Source organism: Cyrtonyx montezumae, unplaced genomic scaffold (assembly GCF_038088225.1).
Source record: "Cyrtonyx montezumae isolate F1298 unplaced genomic scaffold, pur_monq_1.0 scaffold_14, whole genome shotgun sequence".
NCBI lineage: Eukaryota > Metazoa > Chordata > Aves > Galliformes > Odontophoridae > Cyrtonyx > Cyrtonyx montezumae.
This window is the reverse complement of record NW_027071870.1, coordinates 5,050,565-5,074,397: the sequence shown is the minus strand read 5'-3', so window position 1 is coordinate 5,074,397 and position 23,833 is coordinate 5,050,565. Positions and strand designations below refer to the sequence as shown.

The window sequence follows — 23,833 nt, the reverse complement described above, 5'->3', positions numbered from 1 at the left end:
CTATCAGTCTGCAGTAACACATATATGATTGGTAAGCAGTCTTCCACTCTATGATAAAGTAAGCGTTGCACTTAAGGCTTTTTGGTGCTGCTGGGTAGCAACATCTAACTCCTCTTCCATACAGCAGTGGCTATCACTCAGCTGTAGGCTCAGCAGCCTGCTAAATCTTGCCGTTCTTTCTTCTCCTCATAAAAATTGCCCATCAGTGAACAGTCTGTAGTTGGCTGATGCTTGTAACACTGCTCCATTTTGAAATGCTTCTATTATCCTCCTCCTCATGAGATGTTTACAATTTTGAGCCCATTATACATTTTATTAAATCCACAAGCGAAGTTATATGTTATTGCACATCACTGAATTGAAAAAGAAGATGCAGAGATCTGATCCATGTCTATAAATATCTAAAGAGTGGGAGGCAAAGGGTTGAGGCTAGACTCTCCACAGCAGTGTGTGGCAATAGAACAAAGGGAAATGGACACAAACTGAAGCATAGGAAGTTTTGCACAAGCGTTCATGGGAACTTCTTCACTGTGAGGGTAATGGAGCACTGGCACAGGCTGCCCAGAGAGGTTGTGGAGTCTCCTTCTCTGGGGATGTTCAAGACCCACCTGGACGCCTACCTGTGCAACCTGGGCTAGAGAGCTGCTTTGGCAGGGGGTTGGACCCAATAATTATTTGAAGTCCCTTCCATCCCCTACAGTTCTGTGATTCTGTGGAACTTTCAAATCTAAATAACACCCTTATTATAATAGGTATGGAATCTGATTTTGTTATAATACTTTTAATTCCACATAAATTCTTCTCACTTGTTTGGAGCTACTCCTTCTCTATGCTGAAAGTCAAAATGTAGACGTTATAAGCATTATTTATGTAAATCCAAAATTAGTACTGTTAATCAATACTGAAGGAAGGAGATGGCTTGTCAGAAACTCGGGAAATGCTGATTTGTGCACGTACTGGAAATTGCTTAAAAATTGGAAGTACAATCGCACCATCTTCTGATCAATTTGTGGTATTACATGTGAGAAAGTTCAAATGTTCCAGCACTGGCTGGTCCCACAGTTAATGCAGGATGGTATACTCAGTCTTTGTAAAGGTAGTAATTTTCTAATGAATAGAAATAGATGGACACAAAATTCCACACCAATTTCCAGATGGAGAATTTTGAATGGAGCATAAACTACAATTTCACCTAGGAAAACTTTACATTGGAATATTTTGTTTTCTTTTTCTACAGAGAACACCTTTAATCCAGTTTGGCCTTCTGAATCACCACCCTTCCGAAAAGATTTGAACACAAGGTCAACACAACCTTCTTGAAACAACACTAACCGCATACTCCCATTAAATTGCAATTGCCTTTTAGGAAAAAAGAAACCCAGCAGCTGTCTTCTACAAAAATACCAAGTCTTGTTACCTAAAATCTCTAGCAGGAAAAAATTCCATTACTAAACTGGTTTGTTATATTCTAAATATGAGTTTTCTAAATTTTATGTCTGATGATGTTTAAATGGTTTGAGAAATTTGTATGCTATCTTTCATTCATCATTTCAAACTATTTTATGAGTCTAGGTACTGTCAGATAAAGTAGTTTTACTGTTCTAGAAAAAGCTGTCTTATGTATGTACCCAGGCACTACATTATACCTGTATATCAGGTTAGAGTTTCCAGCAAACATACAAAGCAAGCTCCCTAAATATGTCGGTATGACTGAGTTTCCCAACTGTTTTAAAATAGTCAGGCCACATTAAAGATGAGAATTCTTTACACTGAGTACTGTCTGTTTCACATTAAGCCTTAAAAGGCTCTGTTACATTGTGCCACCATTCTCACCGCTGCTGCTCCATTACTCAGAATTTCAAATAAAGCATCTAGGGCAGCTCATAAGGAGCAGCAAAAAACGAAAGTGAGCATGTGCCGCATCATGGATAAAGACCAGTATCACAGAATTGTTGGAGTTGGAAGGGATCTCTGGAGATCTCATCTAACGCACTGCTAAAGCAGGTTCCTTACAGTATGATACATGGGAAAGTGTCCAGGTGGGTTTTGAGTGTCTCCACAGAAGGAGACTGTAGCCTTTCTGCAGTTTGTTCCAGTGCTGTGTTACCTTCAAAATGAAGAAGTCTTTCCTCATGTTCATAATGATCTCGTTATCTTTCAGTAACTTGCCTGTTGACCCTTGTTCTGTCACTAGGCACTGCTGAAAAGAGCGTTCACTTGATTGCCACCCCTAAGATATCTATGCGCCTTGAAAGCCCAGGAGCTGAGAGCAGGTAGAGGCTGCTTCTCCCAGTTAACTGTGTCATGATGGGAGGCAACGGCCTTATGTTATGCCAGGAGAGGTTCAGGCTGGGTATGAGGAATAAGCCGTAATGAATAGCAGTGAGGCAGTGGCACGAGTCTGGACTGGGCTGGAGTCATCGTCCCTGGGGGTGTTGAAGAAACGCGCAGCTGTGGCACTGTAGGACGTGGTTCAGTAGGCATGGTGGCGATGGGCTAACTACTGAACTACGCGAGAGACCCTTTCCGAGCGTAACGATTCTACGACAGCATTCTGTGATTCTTTGCGGGTTAGACTACACGGTAGCCAGGAGCAGCACAGGCAGCAGGACAGCGCGTGGCTTCACCGCTAAGCACTCCCAATAAACCCACAAGCTGCGCCAACCCCTCACGGACCTCAACCCTCCGCTCCTCGGCCGAGCCCGCCTCGGGCTGCCACGGCTGCGCGAGCACCGGGAAGCGGAAGCGTCTGCCGGGCAGAACGAAAAGCGGCTGCGGCGCCTGCGCAGCTCCGCCAGGAGCCCGGCGCGGCCCGGCCCGGCCCGGCCCCTCCCCAGCGCAGGGGCAGCGGCTGCGGTAACCGCCTCCGCCGCCGGCACCGCCTCGCCCGCCCGGCCCCGGGGGCCGCCGCCACCCCGTCATGTCCGAGGTGGGCCAGGAGCTCGTCCACCTGGTGTGGGGCAAGAAAGCCGGGCCCCGCGGGCTGGCCGACACCATATTCTGCCGCTGGGCGCAAGGTAGCTGCGTGCGCGGTGTCCCGCGCTCTCCTCCGCCCGGCCCGGGCCCCGCGGGGCCCGCACGGCCTCGGCCCGCCCCGCGCCTTCCACCTGCGGGGTGAGGCGGCGCCGCCCTGCGCCCCTGCGTGCGTCCTCGCGTGGGTGCGGGGCTCTGTGGCGGGTTGCGGAGTGGAGCCCTGTGCGGGCAGTCTGCCCTGCAGCTCCGCGCCGCTCTCGGGAAAATGATGCAGCAGTTTCAGTTCTCTGTAATTGTTGGGTTTATCTGGTTTTTTGCAGCTTGGTCGTCTTCTGCCTCAGATGTTGATAGGAAAGGAAGTGTATTTCTTAGGTCTCTTTGGAGGTTATCTTATTCCGTTATTTTGAGGAGACGAGTGCACTGAGGTGCCTTTTTTTCCTCCAAGAACAGGGCGATCACAAACGGTCTTCTTTAAAGCAGGACAAGCGCGGGTCAGGAGGTACGGATGTTTTCAGATGTTTTCTTTAGCAGTTGGAGGACGTGCGTGGTGCAAAGATGGTGAAGGATCTGGAGGGGAAGATGCGTGAGGAGCGGCTGAGGTCACTGGGAGTGCCCAGCCCAGAGCACAGGAGCGGAGGGGAGCCCGCATGGTGGCTCACAGGGAGTGGAAGGGCAGCGCTGAGCTCTACTCTGGTGGGAGCAGCAGGGCCGAGGGAGTGTCATGGAGCTGTGTGCAGGGTCACTTTCGGTGTCAGGAAAAGGTTCTTCACCAGCAGGTGGTCGGGCACTGGAACAGGCTCCCCAGGGAAGTGTTCAGGGCACCGAGCTGGCCAGAGTTGAAGAAGCGTCTGTACAGTGCTCTCAGAGTATGGGCTGGTTCTTGGGTTGTCTGGTGTGGAGCCAGGAGTTGGACTTGTTGATGATTTTGGGTCCCTTCCAACCCATATTCTGTGATCTCTGGGAGGTGACCAGAGATAAGGTAGAGATAGTGAGCCCTGGGATATTTGTAGTGTGATGATTCCTTTTTTTCATGTGTAAATTGCACGACCTGTGCATAATTTCTTCTCAGTGGAGATTTTCTGGTACTGTATCAAACCTATAAGGGATGATACAGAAACTTACTAATAGAAATGATGTACAGGATGTCAGTCTGTGTCGCTGCCCTGTCCAAAAGTAAATAGCCTTCTCTGTGATGTACTATGGGAACAGATTGGCTGAGCTGGCTGAAGTAGGCATGCTGTTTGAAGTTAGTGATGGTTCAAGAATTAAAAGTAATTCCTACACTGTCCTGCATTGGCAACTTTAAATACCTTATTTGGATTCCAGACCTTGCAAATGCAAAGCTGTAAAGCTGTTGTGTTTGTTTTTTTTTTCTGTTTGTTTTTTTAATCCTTCCAAGAAAAATCTTTCTGCATGATTGCAGCAGAATTTGTAGTTTGAACCCACGGAATTTCATTTGTCAGAGTCCTCAAAGTGGACTCCAAGCAACAGCCTGGCCTTTGCTTCAGTATTTCCTGGTGTAGATACAATGACTGGGTGACTGGGGAAGGAGGAAGGGAGGCTGCACCCTAGAGAAAAATACTTGTGTTAGGAACACTTTTTTTTCTTTGATACAGAAGATAGATTCCATTCATAAAGCTGTTACAGAGCAGCCCTGAGGTGTGCTGTATCAAGGCTGTTCAGCTGTTAATGTCTGCCAGGTTTGAGAGCAGTGTCATTTCATAATTACTTAAGCTGTTTTCTCACCCGTCTTAGGAAATAAAGATGGCTCAGTCTTTTCAAAACAGTTGCTTAACTTCAAAAGCAGAACTTTTGAATAGTACTACTATTGACATATATGTGTGTAACTTACAATGTAAAGAGATCTGTTTCCTTGCAGCTTTCATGTCTCCTCTTTACTTTCCAGGTTTCCTTTTTTGGAACTCTTCTGCTTGGTCTAGTATGTTTAAATATCTCAATACTGGTTTTTATTGCATCTTTGGTTGAGGAGCTGCATCCTACAGTATTGCTTATAAGTCACTGGAGTTTTAGTACTGTTAGGCCGCATGTGAATCAAAGATTCCAGAGAGAAGGTTTTTTTTTTTACCAGACAAGCAGATGTATCGTTCCTTCTAAAAATATATATATTTGCCTTTATTTAAGCCTTCAGTAGAACTAGCAATTTGGAGAGTGTTCATTTGAATTTAAGTTAATTTGTAACTCATGTAGGTGATCAGAGAAGAGTGGTGACTGTTATTTAAATACTTAAAGTTTTAATAATTGAATTTTATGTAAAATCAATGTTTTTCTGTTTTTCATCTCATTGAGTTTCATACTACTCAGTGCAAACAGTTAATTGGAAAGAAAAATAAGTATATTTTTCTGAGTATTTGCAGTTAAGGTACAAGACAAATGTTGAGCATGCAAACAGGTGGAAGAAGTGATTGTTGTTGTTGTCCCATCTCTACTTATTTGTTCCTGCTGTCTGCACTAAGGGCTATCTCTTTACATCCTTTGGTGGAACTGTTTTTGAAGTTGCTGTTTTACCAATGGTATCAAACTTTAACAACGTGTGCCTTGGCCCAGTTATGGTCAGTGGAACACTTCTGGGAGCTCTGTGAAATCAGCCAGTGCTCCCATGTAATTGAGATGGGAAAGCATCCGAGAGGGTCTGTGCTAACAGAGGTGGGGAAATGACTGAACAGTGGGTTCCTGCTTCATGGAAATTTCACTTATTTGATTCAAGACCAAATGTAACCCAACCCATTGTTTTCTTGAAATTTGTCAGACCAGGCCTTCTCTCAACCTCCTATCTATCCACTCAAATATGCAGCATATATCTAGAATTGTAGACATTGTTGCTAGTTTCTTCGCTATGTTTATTGAATTTCATTTTGTACCAGAATGGTGAAATCTGATGTCCCATGGAGCTTGGTGATGTAAGAAGGAGGCTTTGGGGTAGAAATATTCATTTATTTGTTCATTTAGATGAGCTGTTGTTATCTATAAGCAGCACACCATTCAGCTCTGTTAAACCGTATTACAAGAGCATGGGGGTGATGAGTTTTTATAGAGATGGCTCAGGATGTGATTGTTGTGCAAAAAAGTAAGGAGATATGATATTGCCAGCTGTCGTAGGTTTGAAGCCAGAAGGACTTTAAATCCTGGTGTCTGAAATATTACCTGAGCTGACTTCAGATTTCATAGACATTTTAAGAAGGAAAGCAAGACCTTTGGTTTGTTTGGTTTTGGTGGGTTGGTGTTCTTGTTTGTTTGTTTGTTTCTTCTTGCTATACAGCAGCAGCAGTTAGCTGAAAAGAAGATACTGCTTTAAGTATTGCATGTGATTTTGCCGTGGTTGTATTCCATCAGGTTCTGGATAATATCGGTTTTGCATTGTCTTTCCTGGCTTTCACCTTGGAGAATCTCACTGGGCTTTCTTTTTTTAGGAGACAGTTTTGTAAAACAGGGCAGGGTAAGCTGAGACAGCTCCTGCTTTCTCTAAGAAACTTGAAGAATATGAAACAATGTCAAGATTTCTGAGCGTGGTTTAGTGGAACCACGTCCAAGTATGTTGTTTTACTGCAGTGGCTAAATCATTAAAATAACTAAAAAACTTTTGCTGCAGTGTGCTTTGCTGGCATGCTATAATGCTTAAAAACCTAAAGAAATACATGTTTTAGTATGGATGAGTGTGCACAAACTAATTCAGATAGTTCAAATGACTGGTAATGTTTCTTTTTAGGGCATGTGTACAGTGAAATGAATTCACAGTAGTGCAAATGTTGAGGTATAGATTAATGCAGCTTCATTGGTAAATTCAGTGATGCTGGATCTGAGGCATGAACCTTGTAATGCACAAGGTTCAGAAAAGCTGGAGTCAGATATAGGGGAAAGCCCACTTTTAAGAACTGCAGCTGCACTGTCCGCCTTACAGGTTTTTTTTTCCACTCTAGTGTTAAGTATCATTTCTGTGATGAAAGCTGACCTCAGGCATGCACAGTGCTCTCTGGTGCTGCTTGGGACAAGGTGCCTGTTGTGTAGTAGTGCAGAAGTCTGCACCAGGAGATGCACTGCCCTCATTCAAATTCACATCCAGGAGCTGGGGGTGCTGAAATCTGATACAGCAGGTTGTAATGATACAGAACTATGGGAAAGGAGAAACTGTGGGAAGGGTGCATTGAATGTTCCACTGAGCCTGACACTGCTGAGGAAATATGCATGTGTATTCCCCTTTTTTTCCTGTCCCCACTTGCTTCCATTTGCTGGTTAGTTGCTGGCTGTAGTTGCATGGTTTCTAGATTACACAAACATTACTTTAGCACAGTCTTACTAGCACTTAAAAAAATAATGTGCAGTGCCACTTACTGTAAGTTGTTATGCATCAGCTTCATCAAGTTAGTTCTCTCTGTACATGCTTTTACTTGAGAAGTGTAAACTGTGAATTAGCATGTCTTGATGAGAAGTTTGAGCAAAGTATTAACAATTCTACAGTATTGGTTCCAGCATCTGCTGCATTATGTGACTGTAAAAGTAATTCTGACTTCTTCTAATGGAGAAGGGAAAATAAGTGTCCTTGCATTTTGCTAAATTCGGTGTCTGTACTTTGAAATGCCACCATTAAGAGGCTTGCTTGGTTACAGGTGAATATTTGAGTTACTGGGCTTATTTCAGCCTTAAAAGGCAGCACTTAATAGGCAAAAAAGGACATCAGTGGGAGGTTTACCATACCCTTCATAGGGAATAAAAATGTTTTGTATGCTCAAAAAGTGATTTTCTTTAATTTTTTTTGCACATTCAAGACAGTGTTTTAAGTTATAAACACATTTTAATTGATTTCTAAGAAATAATAAATTAAAAACTGTGGTTGAAGTATTCAACTACACAAACTCTAATGATAGTCCTACAGCTTAAAAAAATTCTCTGGCTGTTAGCTCTTTATGTTCATTATTTCTTTGCTGAGATAATTAATTTCTCTACCTGTTTCTGTCTCTTTTTTATTCAGATAGTTTAATCACATTCTGCTGCATCTCTGGAGGCAGGGGAAGGTCTAGAAAACTCTTATAAAAATGAGCAAAACTAATGTCTTTTCTGTTAGGGAATGAATATATTTAAACATACTTGTTTATGTATTTCACTAAATACCATATGCTTTCATTTGACAGGATTTGTCTTTAGTGAATCTGAATCGACTGCTTTAGAACAGTTTGAAGGTGGCCCTTGTGCAGTGATTGCACCTGTACAGGTAAGATGTGTTTATACAGCAGTGATTTAAGATTAATAAGCCTAAATTTTGTCCTTTTCAGAGCATACGTGGAACTCTACTACAGAAATTAATGCAGTGGTTACTAATTATTGTATAGGTTTTCCTTAATCTGTTGTGCGAATTTTAATTTGTACTGTTTGAATCAGTGAGCTTAGTAAATACTGGAGGGGATTTTCGATTTCTGAGTGACTGGGTACTCCTCAGTTACGTGCTGCAAAATTTCATGTCCATTGCTTTAGTTCTGTGAGTCTGGAGATGTTTAAATAGTGTACTTTGTTCAATGTTACCACAGTTGAACCTAGGATTTTAGGGCACCTTTATATTTACACTGAATGAGAAATATCAGTAAACAGTGCAGGCTTAGGGTGCCTTACTGAATGACAAGGAGCTTGAAGCACTAATAATATGCAGAAGTGCTTTGCTATAGAGCTTGTAGTGAAAAATAAAATTTGCTGGTGTTGTATTTTAATCATTATCTGATGCTTTGATATCAAAGGCATTCCTTTTGAAGAGGCTTTTTGCCAGCGAGAAGTCTACTTGGAGAGACTGTCCAGGTACTGAGACTGCCTTTTATTTTTTTCTTTTCTGAAAAAAAAGTACACATAGTATATATGCTGCATTGAATGATAGAATGGTTTGGGTTGGAAGGAACACAGAGATCACCTAGTACGTTATCCTGCCATGGGCAGGGGTGACTTTTGCTGGATCAGAAGCTGGAACAGGCCTTGCTCAAAGCCCAGTCCAGCCTGATTTAGATCACTTCCAGTGGTGGGCCATCCATTGCTTCTCTGGGTTACCTGATCCAATGCCTCACTGTCATCACTGTAAAATAATTCTTTCTGATATATAATCTAAATTTACCCTCTTAAAGTTTAAAAACCATTGTCCCTCATTCTGTCACTACAGGCCCTTCTAAAAAGTTTCTCTCTCTTTGCATAACAAAAAGCTTGTAATCATCAGGTTTTGCCAGAAGAGCCTTGCTCTTCATGCTAAACAACAGTCTCTGAATTCCTGTTTGTGAGGTCCAGGTCAGTCCACAGCACTTGTGTGTTTTATAAATATTGGATTAACTAAAACAGGGAATAGGTTAGAAATGGTGTTAAAACATCTTTCTCTAAAGATCGCTTTTTAGTTCTTTGATCCAGTATTGTCACAGAACAATTAGCACTAATAAGGTAAAGTTAATAAAATTAGATAATTGTTTAGATAGTCTTAATGAGTATAAAAATACTAGGAGCATATATGAGATACTGATTAGCAGCAATTGAACTCAAGTAGGTTTCTCATCTTTCAGAAGTAGAGCAGAAAAACCTTCTCTGTCATACGTTATGTGATATTCTGGAGATGGCTTGCTCTGATAACTCTGAGTCATACTCTCTGGCAACATGGATAAGAGGAAAAACAACGGAAGAAACTGCTAGTATTTCTGAAAGTCCTGCAGAATCCAGTCGTCAAGAGGAACAACCTTGTAAGATGTATTTCTATTCTAAATTCTTTATTATTGAGTAAAGTAATATGTTTTTGAGGGCTCTCTGCTTTTTATTAAGATACAGATAAGGTTTTCACCTTTTTAATTTCATTAGCAATAGATGGATATTTGTTTGTTTTAATTAGAGGCATTGATGCTTTTTGTTGAAAGGCTGTCTATCACAGGGGTTCTTACAGATGTTCTTTTCTTGAATTTGAGCAATTTGCACAGACTTTTCAGGTTTGTTTTTACAATTTGAAGCCTGGTGTTTTGGTTTTGCTTATTTTTAATCTGGAAAAAAGGCATGCTTTCTGACACCAGGGGAATATTTTAACTGGTCATTTGTAGCTTTATTTCAGAAGAGCTTTTACAGGAAACTCTTCAAATTGGTTCTAAAATATTGTGGATCCCCTGTTAGGGAGAAGTAGCCTTCTTCCCTTTGTTTGCTTCTGTGTGATACCAAAACAGTTTAATTAAATTACCTTTTCTTAGGTTAATAGGTTTTTCTTAGGTTTTTTTTGTAGGTTAGAATTCTTCATTTACCTACTTCTTGCAGATGCCTTGATTTCTTCATTGGTTGTTGAACATCTCCTGTTATGCTAAGATACAGCATCAAGTCATATTTAAACTATTGTGGTTCCAGTGATGTGGAAGTTTGTGTGCACGTGATCATTGAGATGTATTTATTAATCATTAATAGGGGTTATCTAACATGTTAAAAGTTAAGCTTCTTTTTCTTTTAGTTTTTGTTCTCAATGTGCCCTTTGAGAAGTATGAAAAACTCTTCACATGAGAACATGCTTATAAAGGTGCCATCTTTTGACGGAAGGTATCTGTTATTCACCAGTTTGTGACATAATTACAAAGTAAGAATTGTGCAAGTAGATTTGTATGTGTAAAGCTAGCTACAGCAATTAGTAGTGCTGGAGCTCTTTATGGCACAAGTCATCTTCATCAGCTGTCAAATGCTTCATGTCTTTTAGAGGGCTCAAGCAGTAATAATTAAAATTTTACTTAACTGGAGAGAAAAGTCACCATATAGATCACTTTGGACCGTATTTTTTATAAAGGAAAGATATTACACAGAAAGTTGTATCTGCAACTGTTCAGTTTTAAACATGTATATGTGTATCTTCCTTTGAAGGTTAAAAGTAGTTGAAACTTTTTGAAATTCCAAATTTTGGCTGCCTTTCCATACATCTGCAAAGCTCTTGCTCAGATTTTGGCTTTTTGTTTGAAGAAAAAGTGAAGTAGAGCCTAGTTAACAGTAGATTGTTACTTCCTTTTTACTTCCTCCTTGTTTTGAGGAACTTAATGAAAAGTGTGTTCAGGAGGTCTTCTTAAACATAAACTCTCTTTTTATCAACATTAACACAATGAAATAGTTACTTCTGTTTATGTTTTTCCTGGTTTTTTTTTTTGTTTGTTTGTTTCAAATCTGCAAGTGCTGCCTTTGTCCTTAATACCTCAGAACGCCCTTAGGAAGAGCAGAATGTATTTACTCTGAGCAGTGTGCTTTTGTCATGAACGTTAATGTCCTTGACTGTTCATATTCTACTAGAACTAGTCTACATTCCTGCTAGAGTGTGAGTGTCCCTGTTTGATGTGCTTTACAGTTTAATCAGTATTTTAATTTAAAATTATATAATGCTATATGCTTCCTGATTTAAGATGTACTTGTTAGTGCTTTCTTGTTAAAGTCCTTCTATTTTTAACTATAGAAGCAATTTCAGTTTCTTCCTGGTTAGTCTAAAAAGGAAGATCTGAGTAAGAAAGTATTGTCAGTAATGCAGAGTTCTATCGTTGCTAGTGCAAAGGAGTAAGTTTATTTCTTGCTTCATTGCTGTAATCAATAAAAATAGAAACTGACGTTGTCAGAGTTTGCAAGACTTGAGAGATGATGTAGGGTGGCAGAGGAGTCTTAAAAATGAAATTCTTTGTGGCAGGCTAGTGCTATTTGGGAACTGAATGTGGGAATCAGTTTACAAAAAATCTTGAACTATGAAAACTTGAAATGTGGTTAGATACAGCATGATTGAATTATTATTCTGTAGCATTTCTGTACTACTGTATTTTTCACACAGCTCATGCTCTATTGCAGTTCGTTGTTTTCCTCTCTACTAAGTACTGTCTTTATCTAGCTTTGTTTCGGTTGTGTCTTTTTACACTTCTCTTCAGGTTTTTTCTTCTTTTCCTTTGTTTCAAACAGTGCTTCTCTAACCATTTCAATCTGTTCTGTAGTAACAGAATGGAACTGCCTATAATCTTGGTGTGTGAACAAAACAGGGATTCAAACACACTTACTGAATGCAGTAGCATTTTTCATCTGCTTTTGTGATGTATTGGAGTGATTGTTGTTGGCCATGCATTGGCTGTAGTAGTGCAAATTCCCAGGTTCAAAGGTTTTTATATGGTTTATTCCCTCTAACATTCTGCATAAAAGGCATCAAATCTTTGGAAGGGAATCCTTTAGCATTGATAGTCTTCCTTATTAAAATACTTTTGCATTAATAAAAAGAGGCTTGGTTTGGAATTTTTTTTCATGTAGATTAATATTTTATTTCATATTTTTCAAAAAACAAATTTTTTTTAATTCTAGTTTTGTTCTTTGAAATCTAAGTTTTTCAGGTTTTTGTACTTGTAATTGATCAAAAGATAAAAATAAACCACTGCCTTATTTCTAAGGTAGGAAATGAAATTATTCTGCTGCTGGAGAATCAGAATTGGTTGTATCTGTATACGGGCAAACAAAATACACCTTTCAAAATACAATCAGAAAAGAGCCATTATGAAGAATTACTGTGGGAAGAATTGGTCAGTAGTATTAAATCCAGTGGCTTCAGGTCTTTAACAGAAATCATAGGCAGTCATATTCAATTGCTAAGTGATCAGACATTATGAAAGTAGCACTGAGTGGCCTGTATCAGAAAGCTGCTCCATCTGTTTTGAGTGTTAACTCCACTTGCAGGTAGGTAAATTACTTAAAGGTGAAGGTCCTTGAAGGCTTCTACAGTCTTAATATCTGAGTGCTTCTCAGAATTCAATAATTACACAACTGGAACATGTTTAAAAGCTTGTTTCACCTCCCTGGCTTGAGAATGTTATGAGGGGGAACAAAGGTATAAAGCCTGTGTTGAACTTGGGAAGACACTAAATGCTGTATTTTTTTTCTGTCTTGGAGGGTAACATTTGGAAAGTTATTTAACCATTATTAATAGAAAACAATGGAAAAATGTATGTAAAAATAGAACTTGTGACACTTTGTGGAGTAATTCTACTCTCTTCTGTGATAAATACTGAATTAGTATGAAAAGGGAAAAACAAGAAACAAGCATTTCAGTAATATTCTAAAAGAAAAAATACAGCTTATCAACATTGATAAAATGATCCAAATAATCATGCTTGCTTCTCTAGGAAATAATACTTACTGACCTGTGAAGTTAAATCTGTAGCATGCATATACTCAATGACTTTGACAGTCATGATTTGTACAAAATCAACGGCTTAGCATTTGACAAATATTTTAAAAGCTGCACACTGCAGTGGCTTTGTGCTTTTAATAAATTGATTACTCCAAATAGAAATACTCTCACTGTTTTGTATGCTGGAATCTTAATGTTGCACTAGATCAGTTTAATAGTAAGCAGTTAAAAAAAATTAAAATGTCAAGGGAGGATTAAAAATTAAACAATATAATTAAAGCTTGAAAGTATACTAGCTTGCTGTGTGTATCTTGTGTCATTTTTTGCCATGTGTAGTGCTGAAAAGTGTCTCTTGTGTATAGCTGCCTTGGCTGTGGAAGAGCTTGGCTTTGAGCGATTTCATGCATTAATTCAGTAAGTAATATGTTGTAACATTTAAAATACAGTATTTTGAAGTAACGCTAATATTCGTAGCCCTAAAAGGGCTATGTTGAAGAACTTCTTGCCTGTTACACATCAGGTTAAAGTTGGATTTCCAATTGCAGTCTGGGGGTTTGGATTTATATATATATATATATATTTTTTTTTTGTCATTTTGCATTTTACAGTTTCAAATTGAATATTATCTTGAACAAAAGAATTAGACTTTAAAACTGGAGCAGTGTAATAATGTGAAATTGTTGAATAAACACAGCTAGTTAAAATTCATATCTAATTAAGTTTAACATGTCCATCGTCAGATCTTTCATACACTCTTCACAGGTGATTCTATTTGAAATACTTGATAAATACATTGAAAAAAAGATGTAATCTAGTATTTTTCTTGGTTTGAGATAACATAGGAAATGTTTATAAAGCATTCAAATAAAAAACTGAATCTTACAGTTCAAACTTTTCTTTCTCGGATATAATACAGAGCTTGAGCTTCTAGTGAGTTTGTCTCTAGAGGCAACTCTCTTTTATTTCCACAGTGACCAGTTTTTATGTATGATAAAAATAAATGCCAAAAGAGGAAAATAAGAGAGCAAGAGAACTAAAAACACTTGAGGTGGAAAATAATACTGTTTAGAACTGAAATAATAATTACTGATTATTGTCTTCAGTTTTAGTAATAGGTTTACAGAACAAGCTGTAGTCACGAGGAGAGAAGAGGAGACCGCTACAGTTTCTGTAACTTTACCTAATCCCAACACTGATTTGTTCCCCAATCCCAGTCTATAAATTATTGATAGCCACTTTGATCTTTCACAGTTTGTCTCAGTGGAAATTAAACCCTTTGTGTTTAGAGCAAGTTGATTTCATTTCTTTACCTTGACAATTTAAACTTTTCTAATGTTGGCCACAAAAAACTCACATTTGGGTATACTTTTTCAAATGTACAGATAGGCAGAGAATATGACCCAGTTTGAGTTACTCAATGAAAGCTAATATTTGTGCTCTGAAAAACAGTGTTCAGCTGTTAATTTCCCAAGAGCAAGTGTATTACTTCACTGGAATCTGATGGAACTCTTCGTTTCTCCAGTTCTTACTTTTTATTTTTATATATGAGATCACTTGGAGTTATGTAGGCAGCAAATAGATTTTTTTTTCCAAATGTGGATGTACAACTTGGAAAGTTGTTTTTTTTTTCTTCAAATTTAGAATCTAATAACATCAATTTCTCAAGAGAAATGTAGCAATTACTTTTAATTCTGGAATACTCTTTACATAGTGAAGTTCTTTCTCCACCATTTATGAACTGAAGGTCTGTCAGAGGAGTGTGTAATGCAAACTTTATTCTGGAGCACGTAGTCTATCATATAATTTCAGTAATATTTAGTAGAATTCCTGATTCAAGCTACTCAACTTGTTGAGTACTCACAAATATACGTATCTCTAACATTAGTGTTTGCATATAAGATATGTTTTCACACCTTGCTCCAGATTTATCATCTTTTTGTGAGTAAATACTAATGCCTCTGTGGCAATTAGAATAACTACAGAACAGCTGCTATGTCATTCTGTGTATAACACTAGTTTTAGGCTGTTTTGCTTGGACAGTTCTGTGTTAGGTCTTAAAATTTCTTGTTTGTGCTTCATCACACTGTTCTATTTCTTCTCAATTGATTTTTTTTTTCTCTTGCTTTTTGTCTTTAGCAAACGTGCATTCAAAAGCTTCCCTGAGCTGAAGGATGCGATTTGGGATCAATATTCAGTGTGGACAAACAGATTTGGAGTATTACTCTTTCTGTATTCTGTGATACTGACAAAGGTTTGTGGGTTGTTTGATTATTGTGTACGTCTTCATGAATAGAAAGTTGGGTCATATAACCCTTTCTCTATAAAAACATGAACTCTGAAGTCAGCTGATGAATCTAGATAAATGGATACAATAGTATCTTCACCCATGTTGCAATTCATTTGTGGCATAAAAATGTAAAAAGCTCAATCCCTGGTTTGTTTTTTTCCTCTTATCTGGGAGAATTAACAGATTTTGTAAACATCCTTCCTTGTGTATTCCTGGTATCAAGAGAAATTAGTGTGTTTAGGTTTCATTTCATTACATAAGAACATCAACCTCCCTAGTAGCCTTGTTTCACTATACTGCATTACCTTGCTTTGTGTTTCTTTTTGCTATCATGAGAGAGAAGCATGTTCGTGTCTCAGTTCATATGGTACCAGCCTCCTAACATTTCGGGAAGACATTCTGTTGTCTTTGGGATTGAACAACATTTAAAACAGCAAAAATGCTTGTTATGTTTCTGCAGGGTACTGAAAACATAAAAAACGAAATTGAGGATGCAACTGAGCCATTGATAGATCCTGTTTATGGTCATGGAAGGTAAGCTGGAAGAGGTGTGGTTTGGAAGGATTCAGTTATAACTTTATTATAAGTAAAAGCAACAATTATCACAGCAAATCTCTTTTCACTGCTTACTCCCTCTTGTGTGTGAGTTCTGGGGAAAGACTTATGTTAATACTGATTTTTCAGAGGAAGAATTCTCAAATTTAAGACTGCATTTTTATATCAAATCATTTTATAGAAAGAGTAGAAATCATATTAGTGTTGCTGAATTACAAATACATGGTAATTAAAATTAATTAAAGAATATCTGCTCAACTGCCTAAATAATAATATATTTTTTCTTTTGTTACACGTAACTACTTTTACAGAAATAATGTATGTTCCTTTTCTTTCTGTTACATAGCCAAAGTTTGATTAACCTCCTGTTGACGGGGCATGCTGTTTCTAATGTGTGGGATGGAGACAGAGAATGTTCAGGAATGAGTAAGTTGGTTATAGTTTTATGCTTGCTCATATTTTTACATGCTGTGAGGTCTCCTACAGATTTGGAATACTGTGTATTTCTGTTTTGATTTCTCCTTGTTTCTGTCCTTTGATTTAAGCAGACCTGTAATAAAAATAAAGCGTACTTGCATAAAATCACTGATGCTGCTATCAGTGATTGTGAGCTATAGGCTGAGATTGTAAAATACCTGATGACTTGGATCATGCAAGGGCATACAGTCTCAGCAAGTCAGGAAGATAGGCCAGTGCATTGTGGGTGGGCTGCTATTCAGTGTGACTTCATCATGCTACATAAATGAGCTGTTGGGAGCCTCATGAAATTCATCAAGGGCAGATGGAGAGTTCTCCATCTGTAGTGTAAGTCTGTACAACAGCATTAACCACCACTGACTGAGTAGTTCTTTAGAGAATAGCCTAAACATGTGAACAGCAAGTTGTACGTGAGTCATCAGAGTATGCCTTTCTGAAGAAGGACAGCAACATCTTGGACTGCATTAGGAGAAATCTAGCCAGAAGTGATATTTCCCCATTTGACTCTGGAGCTTTTTGTCCCATTCTGGGATCCCCAACATGAGGGACTCATTGACAAAGCTTATCAAGTCCAGTGGAGGACCATGAATTTTCACTTAGCATTTGATAAGTGGGCTGGAGCACATGATATACAGGTAGAGGTGGAGAGAATGCTATTGTTTCATCCTAAGAGGTGAATGCAAAGTGGGGAGCTTGGTGTTTATGACTGTCTTACAGAAGGTGTTGAGAAAACAGAGCCTCTTTGTGGAGGAGTGTAGTGGAAGAACAAGAGGCTGTAACTAGAAGCTGTAACATGGCAATTCCATCTCAGTGCCAGGGAGATAACTTTTCCCAGGAGAGTGGTCAAATGCTGGAACAGGTTGCCTGGATAGGTTGTGGAATCCCCATCCCTGGTTATGGAATCCCTGTCCCTGGAGGTGCTCAGAACTCAACTGGCCACAGCTTTCTGCAGTCTGATCCAATTGGACCTACACTGAGTAGGTGTTTGGATTAGATGAACTTCTGAAGATCGCTTTCGACACGAATTATTCCGTGGTTCTACCATGGAATGAGTACTTACTGATTCTGTTACAGATGTGCTGGTACTTGTCCAGATCTTCATTCATTTTGTACTTTTTCCCTTGATGTTGTCTTCCCAAATATTGCACTACTGTGATTTTTTAATTTGTTTTCATTGCATTTATTTCATACAAAGTGAGGATGGTCTTGAAGAAATGCTTTTAATTCTAAAAGTGTTTACCTTTTCTCCCATACTGCTGCAAAGTACATCTCAGGTTCATCAGCGTGTATTTTACAAGGATTTTCTGTCATGTAAGTCATTGCTGAAAATACTTACATGAGTCTGTCTTTAAGTCTCAGTTCAAAATCTGAATTGAAATGTGCTGGTTTTACGATGAACAGTTAGTGTAATGTCCTTTGAGGCTTTGTAGATTTTTACTTGATTATGATTCCATAGAGGCTATACTTTTGCATCAGGCTTGTCAGAATGTATTTTGGATATTGTATCTAACTCTTCTCTTTGCCAGGCTTCTTTTCAGGGCATTAAGACTGGATTACTGTGGTTTATTATTGATGAGTTTGTACTGGCTGTTCTTTAATTTTGGTCATTCTCCTGCATGCACATTGATAACTGGTTTGTTGCAAGATTCTTTATAGGTTAAAATCATCCTTTGTTCAGGGTTTTTCTTTTTATCATTTTTCGTTGTTTCTGTTAAGTACCCTACATTATTTTTTCTTTTCTAGTCTCTGGACATCTCCTTTCTCTTTGATACACAAGGTAATAATTAATTTTCCCAGACACATTTCATCTAGCTAAAGATTCATTTAAGGAACTTCATTAGGATCTGCAGCTTTTAATGTGTCTGTCTTAAGTATTTATAAAATATTAGTTCTTTCCCTCCTTTGTCTTTCAGATTATCTTTCTGAGACAACTTCATTAGTACTTCAAGATGGAAATCTTTCCAAGAATACTAAGCTCTTTTCATAAATGTATTCCCTTTAAACTGTTTATCTATTATTTTTTTTCCCCAGAACTACCTACATGATAATTGTAGAAAGGTATGGGGAGTAGTATTTATTTTTAAAAGACAAATATATGGCAGTTGTTCACTTTTCTGTTCTTCTTTCATCAAGTAATTTTGGACATAGCTAGTTTAAGTCCAGTTTTGCATCTGGTATTTTAAGGAGAGGTTCTCACGAATTTCATGACAAGTGAGAGCTGCCAGAGACACACACACAAAAAAAAGGGGAAATTATTGCTTCCTGTAGGAGAGACTGTGCAAAACTCCTGTGTTGCCTGTTGCTTCCTTAGTCAACACATACTGGTAGCATAACTACTTTGCCTATGCAGCCTTCCTAGTTTGGTAGTAAGGGAATAAAGGAAATGAGAAGGCATTGGAGGGGAGCAGGGAACAGGAAATGGAAGTAGGAATAGTTAAGAGTTATAGTTTGAAGAGATTCTGAATACATAAAAATAATAAAAAAAAAGATTTCTAAAGGATTTATTTTTACATTTGGAGTTATGTGGCATTTGGGTTTTTGCCTGTGCTATCCCATTTAGTTCAGTATTTTAAGTCTTTACTGATCTTAGTTAAAGTAAGTCTCCTTTTGTTTTCAAGAAGAAACGCAGCAATTTAATGTGGGGAAAAAATGAAATGCTGTAACTGCTTTTTTTTTTTAATAATGCCAAGAATTGGTGATGTTTCAATCCATCACTAGGTGGCAGTATTCTGATACTGTTTGTAACAATTTCATTATTAAAATCTTCATAGTTAGAGCATGAACTTCCTTAAAGGTTCCGATTTTCTCCCTTCTTAGAAATTTGCTAATGCTTGCAAAATCTACTTTAAAAGTGGAAAAAATCTGACTTTCTGACAAGAGGCATACAATTATTTTTGTAGATGATATTTATTGTTATCAAAAGCTCTCTTCAAGAATGCTTCTTCCTTCTTCATGGAGAGGATGTATGGAAGGTCTAAGTTCAAGTTAGTGCTGCTACTCTCCCTTTGCATAGTCTTAAGCATCCTAACAGGGTCTTTTGTTTGTCTGTTGTCACTGTTGACTGAGTGTGAAGTGAGAGTTTCTTCTGCAGGCTGAAGTTAACCTAATAGCTTTCAGATACATGATCTGTTTAGTTTGATTACTGGTTATTTAGGATATTCATACGTTGCTGTTTCTGTCGTGCTTAGAATGATTGAAGTTGTAAGGCACCTCTGCAGGTTGCATGGTCCAACCCCCCTGCTCAGGCAGGGTTGTCCAGAGCAGGTTGCCCAGGACCATGTCCAAACAGCTCTGGAATATATAAAAGAAGGAATACTCTGCCACATCTTGAGGCAACCTATTAATTATAATTTGAGTCATTATTTTCTGACTAGTTAATGTTACTATTTAGTCCTCTTCCTTGCACTCCAAATTCTTTGTTAATCAGACAGAACTTAACTGATTTTAACTGGCTTTTTCCAAGTAAATCTTGTGTTACAACTATTTCCTTAATTATTTACTTCTGTCTTCTGTTTCCCTGCATACACACATAAGAGTGTTATTTAAGAATAAAAGCCGTTCCCCTGTTTGAAGGTTCTCAAGTTCTCTCTTTCCTGTGGCTCAGATGAAGAGTGAATTGTCTAAATGTATTGCAGTTTATAGCAGCACAGTTGTACGTTGGTGAGATAAAGGGGTTTTGAAAAGTAATATCTGTGCAATCCTGTATGTTTTAATTCAAGCAAATGTGAAGATTGATCCGAAACTATGCTTTCAAGGATTAAGAATTCTAGGCTGCAGAGAAGGCTTTCTGTGTGTATAGCTAGCAGCTCTAAAGGAACAAATTATACTTACAGTCCACAAAGGTATTAAGTGAGCTAGTGTTTCTAAGTTTGGTTTGGATTTTCTTAACAGTGAGGGAAAATTAAACCATGTCTGTAATGATTGTTATCCACTGTTAGAACCTTCAGTGAGTTGAAGTTCTTGAAGGAAGTATGGAAGTGACAGTCAGCTTTCACTGTTGATATGGCATATTTGTAAGCCCAGAGTTCCTTCAGATACTTACAGTTATGACTGATTTCCAAGACTGGATTTGGAAGCACTCAAAAAAGCTTCAAATAAGGCTCTGCAAGTGCTCTTTCAATCAGTAGTATGTAAATAGGTCTGCCAGCTATGTGTGCTTGAGGACTGTATGATAAATGGAAGTTGGTGTAGAAAATAAAAGTGAGGGAGCAGTTTATTTCGTACTAGCAGAACTGGTATTAACAAAATCCTTATCATTCAGAATGTGAAATCATTAGGATAAATAAAGCTGGAATTCTCATAAAAAGTGACTCTTATATGTGCACATTCTCATTCATACATATACATATATCTGTGGGTTTTTTTCCCTTTAGAAAAGTGTTTTTATTATTTTAGAGTATAATTTTAGTGTAACTTACAAGCGTATCTCCTAGTAAATCCAGCAACTTTTGAAAAGATACTATCACCAGCAGTCTTCATCTAAAAATACCTATTTGGCTTTTATTTCTTTGTGAGAGGAAAATTATTAAACTGTTGTCCTTTTCTTTTTATTTTATAATGACTTGTGTTTTCTGAAACCTCATGACTTTTAAAAATTGTTACTTTACCAATTTTGAGAGAAAGAAAAAGTGATTTAAAGAAACTTTCCAGATTTTTCTTCTAAGTTTTGAGTTTTGTTTTGAACAGAACTTCTTGGCATACATAAACAAGCAACAGTGGGCTTTCTGACACTGATGGAATCTCTGAGATACTGTAAGGTAAGCTGTTTTATTTATGATTTTAAATTTATCTTTTTTTTAATTAATTTGTGCTTTGGGAATATTACTTAAAGTGCCACTGTGAACAATGAGAGGAGATATTACATAACTCTGAGGGTATGTTCAATTCCAAATTAAAACAGAATAATATTGTGCTAAAGCAGATATATAGTGTGGTTGTTGAATTTATCTTAGGTAAATGTTGTTTGATGCTATTTGAAATTAAAATGTTACTGCACCAATTTAAGGTAGTCAGAAGCATGAATGGCCACAAGTTGCACCGGGGAAGATTTAGATTAGACCTGAGGAAACATTTTTTTTCTGAAAGAGTGGTCAGGCACTGGAATGGCCTGCCTAGGGAGGTGGTTGAGGCACCATCCCTAGCGCTGTTCAAGAAGCGTTTAGATGAGGTGCTAAGGGATTTGATTTAGTAGTTGGGTAGGAATAGTGATAGGAGGATGGTTGGACTAGATGATCTTATAGGTCCTTTCCAACCTTATGAACTTATGAACTTATGCATATTTTTTTAATTGACACAATGCTTACTGTGGCTTATGCTAATGGTTAAAAAACTTTTTGCAATATCAGTTCCCAGGGTGTCTTGCTAATTGTGAGTGTTGTGGTATTGTTGTTCTCTTTTTATGCTATCACTGTTTTAAAATAAAACAAGCCATGAACATGAGTGGTAAAACTACTATGAAGTGTATTCTAAATCTGAAATATTCAGGACATAGATGGTATTTTGTGTATTTAATTGCACTTCATTAGCATTCAGATGTGTACAACTTGATCCACGTTATTTCCCATCATGGTACAGAATTTCCTTGACTATTTTGAGAAGTTTTCTGCTTTACAAATAATATTTTTGAAACAGTATTAACACTCTTAATTTCTAGTGTCTTTTTGCTTGTCCTTAGCTTCTGTTTCAAGTTGTACTTAATTCCTTTTACTTATTGTTAAAGAGGATTGTATAGTTTGCAGAACATTGTGTATTGACTGACGCTTTATTTATTAAACAGTAACTCTGAAACAATATATCCAAAATCAGCTAGTAAAAAAAAAAGCTAGTAAAAAGTGGATTTCTGTGTAATTATAGTATTGTTAGGCATAGGAGCAGTTATTCCTGTGCATTTTGAAGCATATCTCCAAGGTTGAAATACTTGATATTGACGATTCCACTTTCTCAATGATATCTTCTTTCTGTTAGTTATTGTAAGTTATGTTCTTTTCCAAGTCAAACAGGAATTGTAGACCTACACAATAACTGTTTTGCATTATTTTTATATTAGTTCTCAAAGCATTTGTCTCCACTGATTTTTCATTAGCTTGATTGTTAACTTGATCAGATTTTTAGGTTAGCTTTGTGACTGATTTTTATTGCACATTAGGTTGGCTCCTATTTGAAATCTCCAAAATTCCCCATCTGGATACTGGGCAGTGAAACGCATCTCACAGTCTTTTTTGCCAAGGTATGTTGGATGTGACTTTTTTTTTTTTTTTTTTTTTGTAACCTCAGGCTTCTTTATGCAACCTCAGACAGAGGTTGAAGGCAGACTCCCTTGAAGGCAGACTTACTGAAGTGGTTTAATTATACCTCTTAAATTTTAATGAAGTCTTTTGGTCTTAGCTTACTTTACTGGGGGAGAAGAGGTGTGATTTAGAATACCATAATTCTGATATACACTCTCTTAAATGTTGGTGGTGCAAGAGAGATTTATCTATTGATTCCTGTTGGTAGTTTAATCTTTCTGACTGTACTTCAACTGATTTTAATCTATAACCGTAAATATCTTCCTTCAACTTTGAAACAGATAGAGGACTGTTACAATAATTCCTTGTATTTATTCTAACCTATACGTGTGGCAATCTGTGGAACTTAAAACACCTTTGAGATAAATCCTCAGTTTAAAAAATCTTGGACAGAGTTTCTGAACAGGCAATTTCTATTTCTTTAGTTGAAGATAGGTTTGTTTTCTCCTACGCTTATATTCTGCTGAGCACTCCTATCTAATTAGAAATACTGGAACGTGAAATGGTACTTAGTAGAACTTAGTAGGAATGAAGTTCCCTATACTTAATATCTTACAAATGAGTGACTTTTTCTAGATAGAAAACTTGAAAGTATGTACTAAAACTTATGACAAAATCAGAGCCATAATTACTTTGTTGAATTTTCTACATAAATAAACAAAAAGAGGAAAAAAGTAAGAAATTTCTTTAAATTTACAGGAAAAATTAGCCTGTATTCTGCAGTAATTTTCATTGTTTTTTTTTTTTTTTGTAAATGTTGTACTAGAGCTTTCCTGAATTCCTGTTTTCTGATAAATGTTCTTTCTCCTCATACTCTGTGGTCATAGAAAAATCTGCATTCTGTTTTGCCTCCTTATTTTCTTCATTGCTCTCTCTCCAAACAATCTTTACTAGTGATTTTTTAATTTCAATTTTGAAACATTTCTCAGAATTGTACACAGTCAGTTTAGATACTAAGCTGTAGATGTAAATAAGCATAATCATTCTTTTACACAAATAAGATATGCCTGTGCAGAGTGAAGCATCTCCTAATGTTTTATATTTACAGCGACCGTTTCCAAGTTGAAATCCTCTTCTAATGCTCTTTCTTGTTTGGGTTTTTCAATTATTTAATTAATT

At 37.5% G+C, this 23,833-nt stretch overlaps 1 protein-coding gene across 4 annotated transcripts in view; it reads left to right on the top strand.

Annotated features, from left to right (window-relative positions):
* Positions 1–2,862: 2,862 nt before the first annotated feature.
* The window catches only part of MINDY3 (MINDY lysine 48 deubiquitinase 3), a 43,772-nt gene continuing 22,801 nt past the window's right edge, over positions 2,863–23,833 (top strand). The window contains exons 1-10 of one of the 4 annotated variants that reach the window (XM_065731312.1): positions 2,863–3,017; positions 8,118–8,197; positions 8,715–8,772; positions 9,513–9,686; positions 13,471–13,522; positions 15,245–15,359; positions 15,856–15,929; positions 16,297–16,376; positions 21,114–21,184; positions 22,573–22,653. In XM_065731312.1, the coding sequence (XP_065587384.1) occupies positions 2,921–3,017; positions 8,118–8,197; positions 8,715–8,772; positions 9,513–9,686; positions 13,471–13,522; positions 15,245–15,359; positions 15,856–15,929; positions 16,297–16,376; positions 21,114–21,184; positions 22,573–22,653 (882 nt within the window). In that variant the 5' untranslated portion in view covers positions 2,863–2,920. Of the gene's footprint in view, positions 3,018–6,516; positions 6,522–8,117; positions 8,198–8,714; positions 8,773–9,496; positions 9,687–13,470; positions 13,523–15,244; positions 15,360–15,855; positions 15,930–16,296; positions 16,377–21,113; positions 21,185–22,572; positions 22,654–23,833 lie in introns of those variants that run through there. The other 3 variants (XM_065731315.1, XM_065731313.1, XM_065731314.1) reach the window with 3 other exon arrangements.